The 18,423-nt window shown below is 41.8% G+C and overlaps 1 protein-coding gene across 2 annotated transcripts in view; it reads right to left on the bottom strand.

The window, feature by feature from the left end:
• SEMA5B (semaphorin 5B) overlaps positions 1-18,423 on the bottom strand; it is an 834,612-nt gene that overhangs the window by 272,740 nt on the left and 543,449 nt on the right. For both annotated transcript variants that reach the window (XM_085647318.1, XM_085647319.1), the window contains one exon: positions 7,272-7,334. In XM_085647318.1, coding sequence (XP_085503444.1) covers positions 7,272-7,334 — 63 coding nt within the window. The remainder of the gene's footprint in view (positions 1-7,271; positions 7,335-18,423) is intronic.

The raw sequence follows: 18,423 nt of genomic DNA, 5'->3' as shown, positions 1-18,423 counted from the left end.
GTGAATTGCACGATTCATTTGCTACGGGTAGCATAAATTAATTTATATGCCCCAATAGAAGATGACCCAGCTCCCCTTAACAGGTTGTTTCAATCATTAGTTACGGTTGATAGAGAAATAATTATTGTTAATTATTTGCAAGAGCTAGGTTTAGATACTACTAAGAGTAAAAAGACAGCAAAAACCAAAGATAGCAAAAACGCTTGTGGAATATCAGAGCATTTAAATGGAATATACTTGTTTCCCAGCCAGATATAAAACAGTCCACCCATCTACCTAGAAGATGAGAATTGGATTGGGGCTTCTAAAATGGGGATTGAGAGCTTTTTTGAAAGAAAAAGGGTACTGCTGCAGAGAATATGGTATGGGATACCATGAAGGCTTCTATGCGAGCTCATGTGATTTCTAGAGATATTGGTAGATTTAAAACTGAGGAAGAGGAAGAAATTAGACAAGCTAACTGGGTGATTTGTGAGTAAAATAGATTTCAAGTGAATGGATCACATGAGAACAGGAAAGTATTAGAACAGTGGTTCTTAACCTGTGGTCCAGGGACCCCTGTGTGTCCACGGAGCCTACTCGGGGGTCCACAAATGCTTAGAAAAATGAATATTAAAAGATTCATGAAGTGTATATAAATAAAGAAGCAAAATGTACAGTTGGACATTTTAAAATGTTTTGTAAACGTGAAGGGATTAAACCTAGAGGCTAAACATGTCATTAGTATCCTCCAAATGACCCTTGGGAGCAGTAGAAGTGAATCAAACTGATTATAGTGTGGGCGCCGAGTGGCCTCAATTGAAGTTAAATAAATGTTTAATCATTTGTGTATTTGTTTGATGAATGCTTGTTTTCGTATTTGTTGTGCATTGTTTTGTGGTTCAAATCATCGAAAATGCTTACGCTGAGGTCCCAGACTATTGGTAATGACATGGTGGGGATCCCGGTATTCCAATAATGATTCAGTAGAGCTCCCCGGCTTCCGGTAATCATTAAATGGGGGGATCCTCAGAAGTCAAAAGGTTAAGAACCGCTACATTAGAAGAACCAAAAAACATCCTTTGGGAACATTATTCGGCTTAATTGTAGAATTATGTGCAAAACTCCACTTATTTGCAAAAGATTTATGAAGAGAGTGATTTTCTGGGGAGGTTTATGGCACGGTAGGCTTAGTACTGGGGTTTCTAGTAACTATCAGTGATGTGTAATGTCCTAGAACAGGGCCAGGCTGTATTTCTGAGGAAGAGATCAATGCCATTTTTTAGATCATTTTAACAATAGTGACAGGATGTCTCCTAGTGTTCATATGTCTGAATTAAATCATTTTTTAGATCTTATTTCGATACCAGCACTGTCAGAGGAAGATCGGTGGATCATGGATAGCTCATTGTCCCTGCAAGAATGAGAGGAATTTGTGAAAGTCTTCCATGGGGTAAAGTATGTGGTCCGGACGTGTTCTCCTCTAAATGTTATAAGGTATTTGCAGAATTTTAAATCCCTATTTGCTGGAAGCCGCTATCTCTATTTTAAAAGGAAGACTGCCACCTCCTCTTTTAATTTAGGGAATGTGGTTAGTTTTCTTAAAAAAGGAAAAGACCCAATGGATCCAAATTCCTATTACACTTTTAAATACTGATTATAAAATCATAATGAAGTGGCTAGTGAATAGATTTTAAAAAGTAACATCCCAACTGATCCACTGAGATCAAAATGTTCTTTTATAGTGGGACGGCAGCTCTGCACAAACACCAATTATTTAGTAGAAGCTTAAGCAATGTTTGCCACAAATACAATTCCGGCTGTGATTTTTTTTATTGGATGCAGAAAAGGTGTTCGATCTAGTGGTCTGAGAAACTCTTCTTTGTTTATTAGGGAGATTTCCTGAGATTATGGGGTTTATGAAGAAGATGTATTATAATGCCAAAGACAAATTGATTCTATAACCTGTCAGAAATTGGGACATTTAAGGTCCAGTGCAGAAGGAGGCAAGGCTGTTTCTTTTTGCTTTTTGATTCAACCATTAGCATTAGCTATCCAAAACGATAATATAATTCAGGCACCCATTTCTCAAATGGCTAAAATTAAGATATATGCCGGCAATATTATGTTATTGTTGACTGAAGAAAGAAGTGCAGAAGAGTTCACATTTTTGGAGGCTATAAAAATCAACAAATCTAAGATGGATATTATCTAAAGTAATTCTTCGACAGAGGATTTGTTGCCAGAGCTTTGGAATTGTGTACATGCTACTTAGAGGTTTTTTAATACAGAAGACATGGGAAAACTTTTCTATATAAATTATCAGCCTCGTTTGGTATAAAGGAAGTTGTAATAAAAATGGCAGACCTCCCTCAATTTAATATTCTACATGCAGCCCTCCCATGTAGAATACATTCTAGTTTTTTTTAAATATGTCAACTGTATGAGCTCGTCCTTTCTGTGATGTAATTCTTCTTCAAGGTTAGCACTAAGCACTCTAGCAGGAGCACATAGGAAGGTAGGTTGGCTCTTCCAAGCTTGAAGTCATTTTATTTTGTCCATTTTGAACAATATGTATTTAGGTTTAGCAAGACTTGCACTTTACATAGCCATCTACAGAATGATTTGATAGACATGATGCTGGAAGAAATCAAACTAGAGATATTTGAAGGCTAACCAAATCCCCCCCAAAAAAGTGAGGTGTGAGTTGTTACAAGGGTTTTTTTCAAAAAGAAGAGGACAATTCTATAGAAGGTATGATATCCCTTATGTTAAATCAGAAACTTAGTTGGATCAACTTGAATGAGATAATGGGGGTACCAGGGCGCCTGCAATCGCAGCTAGGTGGAGAGTCAACAGTTTTGTGAAATTAGATGCTTTTTTGGTCAATGATAAGTGAAAAACCAGGGCGAGATTAAATCACAGGTTAGTAGTGATAAACTTGGTTGTAGTGATCCTATAGGGCTCTGTAAGGCTGTCTACAGTATATCGACCCTAATACCATTTTAGTTAGAAAGGAGTTGGTAATTAACTTAATTAATACCCCAGATATGAAGAAATTAGAGTTTTGGAATAAATATTTGCTATCAACTGAGAAAGTGGGTGGGATTGGTAGCATTTCTGCTAAATGGTTAAAAGAGGAGAATGTGGTATTGACCCAAGATGTTTGCCAGAGAATTAACGAGCTACATTTTTCCACTTTGAGGGGGCGTAACTTCCTTAAGAAGCAATCTGTCTTAAAATGTTTGATATATAGGACTTAAATTAATGGGGTGTGATCTAATAAGGGTTTTAGGTGTGATATGGCAGGTGGCGGAGGATGATAACATATTATATGGAACTGTACTAAACTAGGTACGTTTTTGAGAAGTATCTTTAGATTTTTAGAGAAACCGTTTCAGATACAAATTCCTCCAAATTCTACATGTGCAGTTGTAGGCTACTGCCCAATGCCAGGCACTGCAGCGAGGCATCAGAAACCGATATTTATTTTGATGATGGTGGTGATATCATTGCTCCTACAGAGACGGAGATCTAAGCTTGTACCCTACTTTTTAGACTAGTTAGAGAAACTGAAAATGGTCAGAGAGAGAATGTGTTTTCTGCCAGGTGAGGTAATATTAGGAAATTTCATAAAGTGTGAGACCTTTTCTGTGACAAAATAAGGACTGAAAAGGGTTGAATTTATTTTTTAGGGTGGGAGGTTTGGAAAAACGGGAGTCTTTTAGATCACGAAAAATGTCTGCTGTTATGAATTTATTTATGGGTTGGTTGTATTTATAGTAAAAATTAATGTTCAATCAAGAGCAAAGGGTATTTAAGTGGCTTTGATACATTTGAATTGTTTGTTTTTATGAAACGCTTTACTGTGGTGACAAAAAAAAAAAAAGAGGCATTATCTGAATGCGAAGCCTTGCAGTATAATTTGGACCACAAGAACAAATAGAGGAATAGGGGCATGCGGGAGAAATTTACTGGTAATGAAATGGGCTCTTCTTTTGCCATGGAATAACTGACACATGAAAAACAGGGGAAACTGTTAAAAATAAATAATTCCTATCTTTAAAAGCAATGCAAATAGACTGAAATACATTGGGTGTGTTGGAGGGCCGGGCCTGAACTTTGTTATGGTCACAATCCACCCACCTTCTATTAATGTTTGTTTTTCTTCTTTTATATTAATATTAATGCATTCATATACTTCCCTATTTGCCTGTTGGGTGGGCAGGGACGTAGAAATAAATCACAACAAAATATTGCATTTTCTCAGTTTGTATTTAACATAATTAATCTTACTCCCAAACTTTTCACATACTTTTCTTGTACATCCTGCTTTTAAAAACAATAACGGCAGCATTCAGGAGTCACCATGTGACCTTATGAAATAAACAGGAGTAAGAAAAGAACTACAGTCCTTATATATTAATATCTGGTAACAAAATACTGATCACAATTTGTGACCAGCATTTTTAAGATCAGTAAAGATTTTTAAGAACTGACTTATTTACTAACAAGTGGGTTCTTAAAAATCTGAATCATAGTGGGTCAGAATCGGACACACATCATGCATATTAATGAGGTAGGCCACAAATTCTGACTCACTGTAAATTGTTGTCACCACAAGGATGGGAGCCTGTTGAGGTCAGTATACCATCATGACTGATTGCTTTTATAAAGCAATCTTTGTTATTAAAATGTAGCTTGCTTTCCTTAAAGGAAAATGTTCTGCACTTTAAAAAAAAAAAGAAAAAGAAAAAGGGGTTACCGTTACCTTTCAGTAGTCAATAAAACATTCATATTTGATGACTTATTTTGTCACAAAACACTAATACATACAATAAAGAATCAGTATTAGGGAGGGATGCTCAAGATATATGCCCCTTCCAACTACCGATTTGGTATGGTTTCCTAAGCCCACTTAGCGTTTCAGGTACCTGTTTCCAAAAATTATATAAAATATATTATAATAAATGGATTTAGTACATTTGAAAAACACATTTATTGGCCGCAAACCATGGGATCTACCGAATCGCAGGATTTGCAAAAAGTCAATATGTTTGTACATTTGGGCCATAGTTCGGCTCGTCTACACTGTGCAAGTACAACGATCCCCCTCAAGATTAACTTCCTTCATATGCAGCATGGACAGCAACGACCACCCCAAAACAGTGACTTTGTTTAGCCGCAATGAGAAGTCTTTTTGTGTTCTTTGGGATCCATTATCATTCTTTAGCCCAATCATATTCCTTTCTTCTAACAAGGACACATTTTAAAGGATAATATTAATCCCCATTATTCAGACACAATTTACTGGGCTTATCCTCAAAATCAATCATCCGACCAGATGTGTCCCAATGAGCACATAAGAAAATGACTGTAACAAATACTTTAGCGAGACAAGTTGGTTCACTAAGGGATGAAGGGTGCATGTGTCAGGAATTTATGAGGTGCTGACACATGCACGGACTTTAATCAGACACACAGTCACAACACTGGTTGCAAAAGGGTCTAGTCTCCTGAATCACAAATTATAAGCATATAAAGCCAAACGTGGTCCTTCAAGAGATTTAATTATTGAATTCAGCTGCTTGCTATCAAGTGGACAAACTTTAAGCTGCCTCAGAGTAAAATCATGTTCCTCTTTTAGATAAGTTTAGTTAGAGCATCCAAAACTTGACTGCATGCCTTGAGGCAAAACTCCTAATGGTCTTGCCACATTTGCCCCAAATGTTCATTTGAAAAGACTGTGTGGCTCGTGTATACCACAGGGAAGGTTTAGTTGGTTTCTTTCTCCTTTAAAGGCCTAGTAATGATATCCAGACTTAAACTATAAATCAAGGAATTGCGTTCACAGACCTGGCAAGTGTCACGCATCTCGTGTTAGACTAATGCAATTAGGTAACTTGACTTCCCACAAATTACTACAATGATGGAGATCAGTTATTGAAATCAACTGACCAAAGTAGCCGAGTATGTTTTCACTGTGCTTAACTGGCTCCTCAGTTTCCATACTGAGCTGACACCATGGAAATATCAGGCATGGCCCAAACTTGAAGCTGAGGTATCTTGCCCAGTAGGGCTGTCTCCTTCTGGTGAGTTAGAATTTCACTCTTCATCAAAACATTTTTTTTAAACTAAAATATTGAATGCACATTTCTTCTCAGGGATGTAACAAATCTAAAAACATGGCATGCTGTGGTGAAAAAAGAATAGTTCTAAAATGCAATAAACAACAAAGGCAATGTGGCAGGGCGCACAGGCTTTACTTATTGGCTGCTATCAACATTACGCATATAGAACACAGGTACAGCGTCTGCTCATATTGCCTAATTTTTATCATCATGTTTTTGTATCGTTGGTATGGGGTTTCAATTTGCTTTATAGTACCTTAAAAAACTAGTTAGAGGGAACCAAATCAACCACTTGGACATGTATACATGACAGCATCTGAGAAAAGAAGTAATTCTGAACGTGGCAGAGTTGCACGACATTTCCACCCTGTCAACAGACACTTACAGCAATGCTGCACAACCTCCTCTGCTCAAGTAAAAGGCAGGCTTGACATATGGCACCAGGTTCATTGTGTAATAGACAACAGCTTCTGTACTTCATTGAGAAATGCTAGACCTTACATTATGCACCATTGGATTCTTGGTCGGCCATGTTTTATCTTCAACCGTTTTGAACAGTGCCATAACTTCTTGGGTGGGGGCTGTTGACCCCTGGATGGCGCAGAGAGAAATTGTTCTGGAACAGTTTGGAAACGATGCAGTCTCTCACTTTCCAGCTGCCGAAAATCTTCTTGTGTCAAAAATGCATTGTATCCGGGGAGCTGCTGGGTGAATTTCATCACCATCACCGTAGTTACATTGTTGTCACAGCGTATTATACCGACACATGCCCTCCTCAGTCATTGAAAGGAAAGCAAGTCTGGTATGGCCAGCATCCAGGAACTTGCTGTGTTGGGGCTGGGAATGAAGCAATCAATCCAAGAGCTCCGCCTCAACAACACTGTGGTCTGGGGACGCCACCATGCTGGCCTCTGAATGGTCACAAATTATCCTTCTTCCAGCAGCGCATTACGTCAAAGTTCACACCGGGCAGGCCCAATAAACGAACTGCGGGTGCCCTAACGACTGCCTTTTATGCGCTTAACATATGTCAGGCTGTTATTCTAAAATATTGAGGCTTTCAATACTGTAGCGGGTATCAGGATTTTGTTGTATTTGTTTCTCAAAGCATGTGATATAATGACTTGGAACTGTAGTGTCTTTGTGAGGGGCACAACTTACCTCAGTCTTCCCTTTACTTTGACAGGACCTCCTGGTGTCGTCGTCTGAGCTCCATTCTGTTGCCTAGGGAACAGAGAAATGCACATGGTCATGTGATGCTGCGGTGAATTTCCACTTTTTGGCCACCCTCCCTATCTGTGAGGGCCTTCAGGCGTAGCAAACTAAATTTAAGCTAGGCATCACGTTTTATTTAAGACATTGCGGTAATAAGCAAGACATGATCCTCCAATTCTTCCGATGCCATCAGCGTAGTAACAAACATTTATCAGACCGCTGTGTGGAAAAAGAAGCTCTAAACAGGATAACACAGAGACACGCTTGTTAATTTGAATCCCAATAGAACACCCAATTATAATTCAAGTGGTGAACACAGTCTCAATCCCATACAAACTAGTTCAATTTTTAAGGTAGGAAGTCTGTTTTCCATTGTAACTTTGAAGAACCTAAGTGTTTATAGCATTTTATGAAGCTGGTTTATTTAGTAAACACAAAAGTGATTAGGGAGAGAGCAGGTTACTACAAAAAAAAAGGATTTCTACCCACCTGTTTTGTTTAGGATTTTGCACAATTCTATTTTCAAGAATTCAAAATAGGTGGAATCATTTTGTAACTGGTAGAAAGTGCCTTGAATTTTTTAAGTGACTCTAGCAGGCACGCTGCGCTAACAGAAACTAGAAAATTGCATGTTAGACTCATCACTCCACATTGTCAGACCCAGACCAGGATTTTTACTAGTATCCTGTGAGAGCCATACTCTAGTTGACCACGCCAGGCAACATCTTGGATGTTGGATTTTATCACTAACCCCCATTTAAAGAGACAGATTATTTATAGATACCCGTCTTTGAAGCATAGTGAACTTTCAGAAATCTTAGATTATATTGTATTTCAAAGTTTACATGAAAACGTTCTGGGCAACAGTGAGTGGACGTTCGAAGATTACAACTTTTAAAATTTGCTTGATCAATGTTTGAGAGCAAATTCAATTCTTCCACCAGTTCAAATACGGTTATTAGAACAATGGAGAAATTAAACACTCTGTAAATGTGGTGTGGATTACATACATATATACAACACATCAGTGCTCCATTTTTTACCTGCCATATCTCAAACAGAGTAGAGCACTTCAATCATTGTTGAAAGACGTAAAAAGAGAAGTCTGTATTAGGGTCACAAAAGCAGGTTCAAAAGGACATTATATTTCCATTATTTCACTATTTTTTTTATATGAAAATCCAGCAGATATAAGATGACGTTTTCCAAAAGAGAAATTTCATATCAAAGCGTCCGATCAAGCTATGAACCGGGGACGAAACCAAGAAACGATTATGGATTGTGATGTTTAGATTACCTTATGCCTTGCAATAGAAAAACTTCCTGAGAGGCGGAATGATCCACTAAACAGCCAACAGGATGAGGTGAGAAATGGACATGCCTCTAGGTTTAGTCAAGACGTGATTTATTCACTCTCAAAGCATTGGCAGAATTAGCAGAAGAGCACTGGCAGCCCTTGGGATCCAGACTCCCATCCAATCCTGCGCTGCCCTGCTGAACATGCAGGAAAAATGCCCTGCTCAGACCAGGGAGTCTGTGGGGTTTCTCCAGCGGTTGGAGAAAACCTAAGTGCGCATGTGTGTTTTGGTCGGCCTGAGAAGGCCGGCAAAAACACATATGCGCACTTAGGGGAGTGGAGTGCACTAGCACTCCTCATCCCTCCCACGCGTAAGCCCCGCCCCTCCCAAAACCGCTGGCTAAGAACCGGCGGCAAATGTAAAATAAAACGATGCAAGAGCATAGTTTTATTTTTACATTTGCTCACTCTGAGCCGGGCAGTGGGATGGCGATCCTCCGCCATTGCGGAGGAGCAGCCATAGCAGATCGAAAAAGCCTAAACGCTTCTGTCTAGTCCCACACACTGCAGGCTGTTTGGTTTACAGCTTCATGTTGTTTGGCCAGTCCAGGACCCAGCAGCAGAAGCGGTAGCAACATGGAGTCCACCTGCTCACCTATGGCACAGTGATTGTGTCCACGAGGCACAAGACTGTTACACGCGGTATAAACATGCCTTTTTACCATGAAGAGAAAAGTCAGAAAACCCTATTCCCAGATACTGAAAAATTTGTAAAAAAATAAACATAAAAAAGGTTCGGGCATCTGCTACAGATTTTTACATTATGTCCTCAATTTAAACGTCTGCCACGAAGGATTACTTAAATTGCCCGGGGGTGCTAATTAGCTTGCTGTGTATTTAGCGCCATGTTGCATATATAGAAGGTGGTGTTATTTTGTTTTATTTCTTTTTGCTTCAGGCTGGGCGCATTATTGGAGCACCAAGCAACAATGTTAATGTTTTACACACAAATTGCGGACAATGGGCTTTGCTTCCACAAAACACAGACTGTCATAAATCTAAAACTAAACCGAACAAAATAACAAGCATTTGCAATGGGGATAAAGGCATCACGGTGCAATTTAGCTCCACCAAAGCAGTTTCAATAGCTTACTTAGCCCATATGAACAACAAACACCTTGCATTTAGAACTCTAGCTACTGTAAAACAAGAATGCTTAGTTTTGATGGCCGGATGGTAAAACCCTTAAAAAACATGAAAACAAAGAAGTAACTATTCTCTTTCCTGTTCCACCCCTGTCCCTTAGAACCAACACTATATAACGTGGAAAGATTCACCCGACCCTGCTCAACTTGTGACAAGTGGAAAACACACAGAACCAATTGTTCAAGCAATTTCTGCTATTCACTCATTGGTGAAACTTCCCCTTTGTAACTTAGCAGACACTGACAAGGCGAGATAAAAGCATATATTATTGTTTATCTGGTTTAATCACTACCAACAAGACCAACAGAATTACAAAGGCCTGAAATGCCAATAATGCAGCTCTTCATGCCAAGGTTTACATAAAGCATGTTTCAAAATGGATGGCAGTCAAATAGCCTATAGTCCTGTTATTTGCCATTTGGCCAACCAATGACACTTCAGACCCGTCCCATCAGGTCCAGATGGTGTGAGGGATGAGTTTCTACCGACGGTGGTAGCTCAATGTGTGACAACCCTGAAAAGTATTTAATATCGCCCACCTCCATAATGCACGATTTATAAATTAAATAAACCCATCACTCTCTGACATAGACACTTATTTTCGATCAGGGACTTTAGCAGAAACATCAGGAGAGATTCATCTAGTTTGAAAAGAACTTCCTTTTCCATGAGAAATGATGGCCTGGCACATTCGGTCGCAAAAGAGGATGCTTCCTCTACTGCCTTGGACAGTCTTTCCCTGCTGAAGGATGGCAAGGCAGACGTAAGCTAGTCACAAACGGAAGCAGTGATTGGGAGAGAAGTGCAGTTAGGTGCTGCTTCCTGGTACAAGAGTAGTATTGGTGGTATGTCTTTATTTTAGTTTTATTAGTACATTGTCACATTATATGGATTCCACCAAACCATGGACAGAGCACGGTGCAGTCAGAACTGGAAACAGATCTGAACAGTGCAAGGATGGAAGCCGCCAGGATATAGCTGTAGACAGCAAAGATGCCATGGGCCTTGATGCAAGCAAGAAAATGCCCCCTTTGACTGCTGTTGGAGTAGTAAAATGCAACAATAATCAGGGTTTGATGGGCATGTCAGGGCTCCGGTGGCACTGTACCTGCAACACCAATTGTAGCTACGACCTAGGTATATAGATACAACAAGGCTTAAAGAGTAATTACGGCTGCATTTGACAATGCGATAAACCAGGGTACTGAAGAATCATACAGTGCGAAAAAAGAAATACACACAGTTTGATCCCAAATAAATGATTGCAGGAAGGTTCAAGGAAGATTGAATGATAAGGTCAAAAACCAACAAGTTCACCGTGAAAGGTATTCCCTAGCAGCAATAAGAACATATTGACATCAGTATGATGGGGACATACTGGCACGCTAAATACGCCTAGTATCGCTGAAGTAAAGCAGATAAAGAAGAGGGTTTTAAATCACTAGGAGATAGACAATACATCTCTGAAGAGAATGGTAAAGAGTGATGCAGATGTTTCCAACGTGCACGTTCTTAAGTAAGGATATAACAATTTGCATAGATAATATGAAGGAGGAAAATCCAGATTCGTAATATGCTCTAGCTTGGCAAGAGACCTTCTCCATTTGATTGAGAATGGGTGAGAGCTTTCAAAGATTTTGATATCCCAATTCTATGAGAGTGCTGCCTGGCGGGGGTGGTCAAGTAAAGAAGACACAGCTTACTACAAGGACTTTTGTTGCCCTGTTAGGCAGAGGCTCAGCTTGCAATGCAATGCCTAATTTATAATACTTTGCTTGAAACTATCCCACTTTGACAGAGAGTGGTGAAAGGATATCACAGGGTCTTATAAAAGTCTTATCGAAAGGGTTTTCTGCCACCCACTCACCTTCCATGGGCTCTATAAAAGTATGCCAAACACTACAGCTTCTGGAAACCTTCTTTAAGAGGCCATTCCTCTTCTAGAAATGAAGCCACGCATGGATTATGTTTCCCCACAAGCAACGTTCTTGTGGCTGAGGCCCTGCGAAGGTCCCCACAGCCATGGAGTGGCCACTGGAAGGACTGAGATATGAGTGCATTTATTAAATTTTTTTGTTAGGCTCTAATACTGCCGAAAGACTACTAGTTGTTTTCTGGAGGAGTGGCATATGAGGAGAGTTACTGTGGCTTTCATTAGGTTGGACACAGACTGGTACATAGAGTGGAATGATCCATGATTGGGAGGAATATGTCAGCTGTGGGAGTGGGTGAGGTTATCTGCAGTGTCTGGTGTTGCTTGGGTGATTTCTTGAGGCTACAAGAAGGCACTAGATAGGAGGATTCTTAGTCCATGGGTGTCTAGGTACTGAAGTCCAGAGAGTGCAATCCTGTGTATGCTGGGTTCCTCCCCCTAAAAGGAATGGTACAACTAAGGCAGGAGATAGAAACTAAGTAATAGTAAAAGTAGAGGTAGTGTTACACTTCGAATCACCGTTTCTGCAGGTGAAAAGCATATGATTTTCGAAGAGTAAGCTCACAAATTATTTTAATGTATTCCTCCTTTTACGCACATTTGTTTATGCGATCATTGAGGTAGACATAATGGCGCCTAGACTTCACCATCACCAGGAAGCAGGACACTCTAAAAAGGAGACAGGTCTGTGACACAGGAGAAACGGCCCATTATAAATCACCAGGAGAAATAAGATGATTATACTGTGCCAGGAGAAATAGCCATCAAGAAACAAGGGCCAAAGATTTATGCATTTTAATCAGGTCATATGGACCTTCTGAGAGTTCTTATAACGTATGTAATCATGCTTTAGCACATGCATTACTCCAGTTTTTACGTGCCAGATAATCTATATGATAGATACCGAACCCCAAAGACTTCCTTCTCTCTCCCATATTAGCATTCCATTTAATTGTGCTGCAATTCTTCTGCTAGTATTCCTGCCTGACAATTTCTTCTGCTCGTGATCATGTCCGAATATTGTGCTCCTGCCAGTAAATACACTATTAACACAGTAAATGTACTTATAATCATACCACTCACACAATCTTTAGCTATTACCCATGGCTCAGGCATAGAGATGCGAGTAGGAATATTTCTAACAAAGGTATTGTGCCAGTAATAATGGCCTGCTAGCAAAGTCATTGTGCCTGTAATCAATTGACTTCCCTGCAGGATTTGTGTCTGTAATTACTGCTCCCAGCACGAGTCACAAGAGCCATCATTCCCCCAGAATATAATCTATTTCCGCAATCATTGTCCCCACCAATGTCTTTTTGCCAGTATTCAGTTACTCCATAAAGATTTTTGCCATTCTTATGCGTGACCCTGAAGATGACTTATGGATAATGGCCAATTCAGCTGCTCCACTCCAAAAGAGGTAGTCAAATATAGATTATTATGTCTAGTCTGGGCAGCGCATGTGCTGCGCTGCGAGGCATGCTGTATGCACATGAAGTTCCGCCCTCTCTCCGCCCATATTTTTCATTGTCTTTGTCCTTTGTAAAGGCTGGCTTCTGATTCAGTAATTGGCTTGTTAGTCCCTCTCTAGTACCGCCTTGTCTTCATTTGTAAGCTCCCATGAGGACTGGCCCTAATACTTCGGTTGTTACACCGTCTGTGTTATTTACTCTGTAAGCACTATTTTCTTTACTGGGTTTTGCTCTACTGGAGGCACGACGTGCTTTCCTTATATTCAGCGTGCCATGTGTGCTTTCACTTTCCAAGCAGCCGGGGACAATGGCGCCCGCTTGTTTGCAATGCCATAGGTCTTGCATTGAGGAGAGTTTGAGCTATTGGCATTGTAAATGACAATAGCTTCTACTATCGCAAATGCGACACCTATTGCTTTACAAATATTTTTTTTGTGGGTTATTTACCAGTTCCCCTTTACTGCAATTGCACTTAATATAGGCCACGGCCCTTTCTTTAGAACCGTCTCGTCTAAAGAAAGGGGCGTCACCTCTTAAGTGCAAGCGCAGCATGGGCTCTTGGAAACAAATAATTGCAATTCAATAGGTCCCGCGTTTGCGATAATTTAAGCTATTAACATTTACAGTGCCAATAGCTCAAATTCTATCAAATGCGAGACCTACTGCATTGCAAATGCTTGTTTAGGTCGAGCCTAGCAGTGCGCATTCGCGCTACTCCACGAGGCTTCTTGTGTCTACTCCGTGTGGGTCTGACTCCTACCACACATTGGATTGGCTTTGGCGTGTGTCTCTCAATAATGAAAGCACGCAATTGGCTAAAGGAGGGTGCATGTCCCACCTCGTTTGTAATGTTCACTCCCACCGTGTTTTGCCTCGGGAGCAGGCAGCGGCGTGCAGGGTGGCAGCTGCATTCCTCGTGGGTCAGGTTACTATCTACACACAACGTGCCGTGCTTTCTCTTACAATCTGGGGGCTGCCTGCTTTTGCATATGTTATTTTTTTTGTTTTTGCGCACTGTGCTTTTCACAAGCGCTACTGCCTACTTGTTAACAGTAGTCCACTTATAAGATCCCAAAGGCTAGACCTATTGGCTATGCCAATGCTTGTTTTAGACTTGTGACTGCTCTATTTCATTTTTAATACTAAATGACATTCTAACATGGGTAATGAAAAGCAGATTTCTACCTCGGGATTCTGTCAATTTTCAAAGACATAAATGGCCATTGTTACATACCAATGACTCGTAAACCCATCATCTTGCTTCCATCTGAGATGTCACTGGCTTCCAGGCAAAAGTCAATGACTCCAAAAACTGAGCCACTGAAAAGATCTTATTAATCTTTAAGAAATATATTTAGAGTTTCCCGCTATTTAAAAAGTTAAGAGGAGTCCACACTCAGCAATGTCCACGTGATTTCTCAAACTAAACTATAAGGTATTTACCAGAAATCTCAAATTGCTTTCGCTGCTTTTAATAGCATCTTTTATGCGACCTACTGTGGGCATAACCTGCAATAAGTCTACAGAAATAAGGCAGTGGACAGCTGTGAAGGGTATAGTGGTAACATAGTGATGATGGTCTTAACATGTTCAGAGATTTGAGTACAGTTTAGGTATAGCTTTGGTTCAAATGAAAAGAAATCAGTAAAACAATCAGTGGAATTAACACGTCTAAACATTTGGGCAATATTAATTGGAATGTTATATTAGTAGTTGTACTACAGAGTTCTGCGTGAAAGTGTTTAATTTATTAGTATGCCGCGGATTGTCAACCTTCATTAGGATTCACAAATGTAAACAGCCTATCTACATCATTGTCTTTTTTCTCTTGAACGCATGTGTGTTAGGGAGCACACGTCCACCTCATTGACCATATTCCCTGGGACTCGCATGTACTGAGTTGCCCATCCATATCAGGGTCTTCCCTTCCCTGTGACTCAACGACACTCTGCTGTTTCGCCACTTCACTGAGATCCATCCCTAGGTATAGCAAGCACTGAATGGCCCATCACCTCCTTGATTTTCTTCTCTGGTGGCACTGAGGGTCCCACCACTACCTTGGCACCCTTGTCTCTGTTGCCCACCCTACTGTATTTATCTGAGTTCATTGAGAACCTTTGGCAGGAAACTATACACTTGAGGTCACAGGTTTCCACCATGCCAAGCTAGATTAACCATTTCATCCTTCCCAAGGTAGATAAAAAGTAGCAATGTTGAGTTGTAATAATATTAATCAAGTTATTAACGCCAAAGAAACAATTCACTGTACGGTGTGCAATATAAAGAGATGCTCCTAATTGCACTCCTAGTCTGGTCAAGTTGCACAACTTGCGGTAGGGGTCAGCCACAAATTGCCCAAAGCCTAAATTTGCTCCTTGATTGGAAGGAGCTGCATTTATTCATCTGGTGTATAGCTACCATTTAACTAGTGTTTTTTCTTACTTTTAACACAGGCACTAATTAAATTCTAAATTATGTACTGGAAATAGGAGTGGGGTGGGCGCACACCGCGTCACACTGCAGCACTCGGTTTGCCCCGATGCATCATAATAAATGCAGTGCATGGTAACAGCACTGGCTGCACCAACAAGGGTGAAAAACTAAAGCCTGACAACAAAGAAAGTGTTGTCATGCACTGCATTTGTTATGATGCATTGGGGCAAACTGAGTGCTGGAGTGTGAGGAAGTGTGCGCCCAACCCCCTCCTATATGTACTGGAAATAGTTCACTTTAGGACTTGGTCTCTGAAACCTGCCTTCATGAATATACTGGACTGCAATTATAATCCACGATGGCTAGACAATTGTTGCCATAAACAAATTTGAGCGTGAAGAAAGAAAGATATTCTGCTGTGTGAGACTCGAGCCGGGGATTACTGTCAGAGTTTTGATTCTGAAGTAGGATTCACCCTACTTGCCGTTAATTACCAAAGAACCTGGGAATATTTCTTTAGAGGACTATCTTGTGCCAACCTCTTTTAAAATAATTAATTTGATCAAGAAGGTAGTATTTGTGGGAGAATATACTTGTAATGTTAGAGAGGAGATGAGGTTTAGTGTCAGAGATCCTACATGGGAACCTGGGAACTCAAGTTTGAATCTTGGTCTCAGCACTTGACTCAATGTTGTGTGATTCTGGTCAAATCACTTCATCTCTCTGTACATACAAAACTAAATATAATGTGTGTAAGCTGTATTTGTGAAACCCCCACTTGATGTACACAATTTTGAAGAATGTGTCCCAACCCCTCACTACTGTACAGTGCTCTGTTACTTTATAGTTGGGTTCAGCCTACATCAATAACAGTGCATACGTACATACATGATGTTCAAGCAGGGGTGTAGCTATCAAAAGTGCAGCAGGTGTAGTGTATGTTTCCCACTTGATCCCAAAGGGATGGGAGCAATTTTCCTCACTTGCATGTGGCCCATTATGCCCTTGGTACCCCCACTGTGTTAAATGTTTGGTTAACTGACCCTGAGGGGTAAACAGTCCTGAATCCCACTCTCATAATCTGCCACTTTTCATTTTAGTAGTTTCATGAGGGAGAAACTACACTTTTAATTTGTTGCTGAACGCAACCATGAGTAAACCATGTTCACTGATCACATAACCTTTTCCATAGTTAATGACCGCAGACAAGAAGATGGATGGCTCCTGGTGATACCAGGAGAGGGAACAGACTGTTAATATCGGATAGGTTTGTGTGGGCCTGTGTTTACTGACAACTTCCAATGATAGTTTCACCTCCCTTGGACTTGTGAAAATTGAAAAAAGGGTCTCAAGAAGGCCGGGGGGGGGGGGGGGTGAGAAAAGAGGGGAAGGGGCGAAGGTATTGATTTTCTTTTCTATTTCCTTCTACTGCTAAAGGTATGGAAATAGTTCATTACCTCCTCGTTAGCCTTCCTCAGTGCATGACTAACAAAGTGAGCTTCAGCTCCACACCAGAACCCTCCAAAGCAAAAAGAGTCAGCCTCCCATGCCTCCCATCCCTTCCCAATATGGCCAACCCATTACACTTCATGACCACTGTAAGAGGAGGGCCGGCCCAACCCCAAAGCCTGTTTTTTTAGTTCTGCGCATGTCTCTCCAGATGTGTCAGGTAAGTGGTGACTGCAGTAGCAGGTACGTGGGTCTCGGGTTGGAGGTCCTGCTCTAGCAGACCCTAGGATCTTGGACTCTCTTTTCCCCCCTTTACCCCGGTGTGTTCTGTATGTAGCAGGCTAGGCTCTGCTCCAGCGGGCCGAGGGTTTCCAAGGGGGATGGGATGGCCCGGGTACTGTTTGGGATGGTGGCCGGCGCCCTGCTGTGCCTCCACTGTGTGGGATTATGTCTGAATGTCCCTTTACCCTGTGCCTGGTTTTGTCCCCGTCCGCCTGCCTTTCGTGGTGCTGCAGCGGGCAGCGGTTGTGCTTGTCTCATTCCCTGCGCCAGGGTTGGTTTGGGGGGTGAGATCCGGTACAGTGGAGCGGTGTCACTACATGGCCTAGACTGGTCAGTCACAGCTCCTTTTTTGTCTCACCGCCCGCCTGCCCCTCGTGACTCTGCAGCAGGCGGCGGCTCGACTTTCCTTTTTTTCCCTCCCTGAGGGGTGTACGGCCATCAGGGTTAGCTCCAGGGCGCCTTTTTACACTCTGCTGTTTGCACGCTGTGAACGCGGCCTCGACGCCCGCCTTCCCCTCGCAGCACTCCGGCGGGTGGAGGCTGTTCAGCGTGGTTTCTGTATTCCCCGCTAGCACCGCAGCAGGTGGCGGCTGTTTTGTGCCTGTCTGGGGTATCGATGTGGGGCTCTGTCTCGCTCTAGGATGGGTGAGTTTCCTACCTGGCTCCTGCTGCTCTCGCATCCCACCTGCCCTTCGAGGTGCTGCGGCGGCGGTGCTGCGTGGCTTTTGCCGTGTCCGCGGCGTGGGGCTCTCTCCTGTAGGCTGTGACCTCTACTGCGCTCCCCGGCCCCTCTGGCTTACCTGCCTTCCTCCCTGCGCCTCTCCTGTGAATCTTCCTTGGGGGCGGGGTGCCCCTTTCGGCAGCATTGTGGTCCGTCCGCCGGGGGCGGGTCTGGTCTCGTCCGGTTTCCCACGCAGCTGTTTTCTCTCGGGGCTGGGTTTTTCTGTCCCGGTGCTGGTTGGTCGCACTTTCGGCTCTGTTCCACGGACGGCTGGTGGGCTCGGTTGGCATGGACACTTAGCACTG

Source organism: Triturus cristatus, chromosome 3_2 (assembly GCF_964204655.1).
Source record: "Triturus cristatus chromosome 3_2, aTriCri1.1, whole genome shotgun sequence".
Lineage (NCBI taxonomy): Eukaryota > Metazoa > Chordata > Amphibia > Caudata > Salamandridae > Triturus > Triturus cristatus.
The sequence above is the reverse complement of the archived record's forward strand: the minus strand, read 5'-3'. Positions and strand labels throughout refer to the sequence as shown.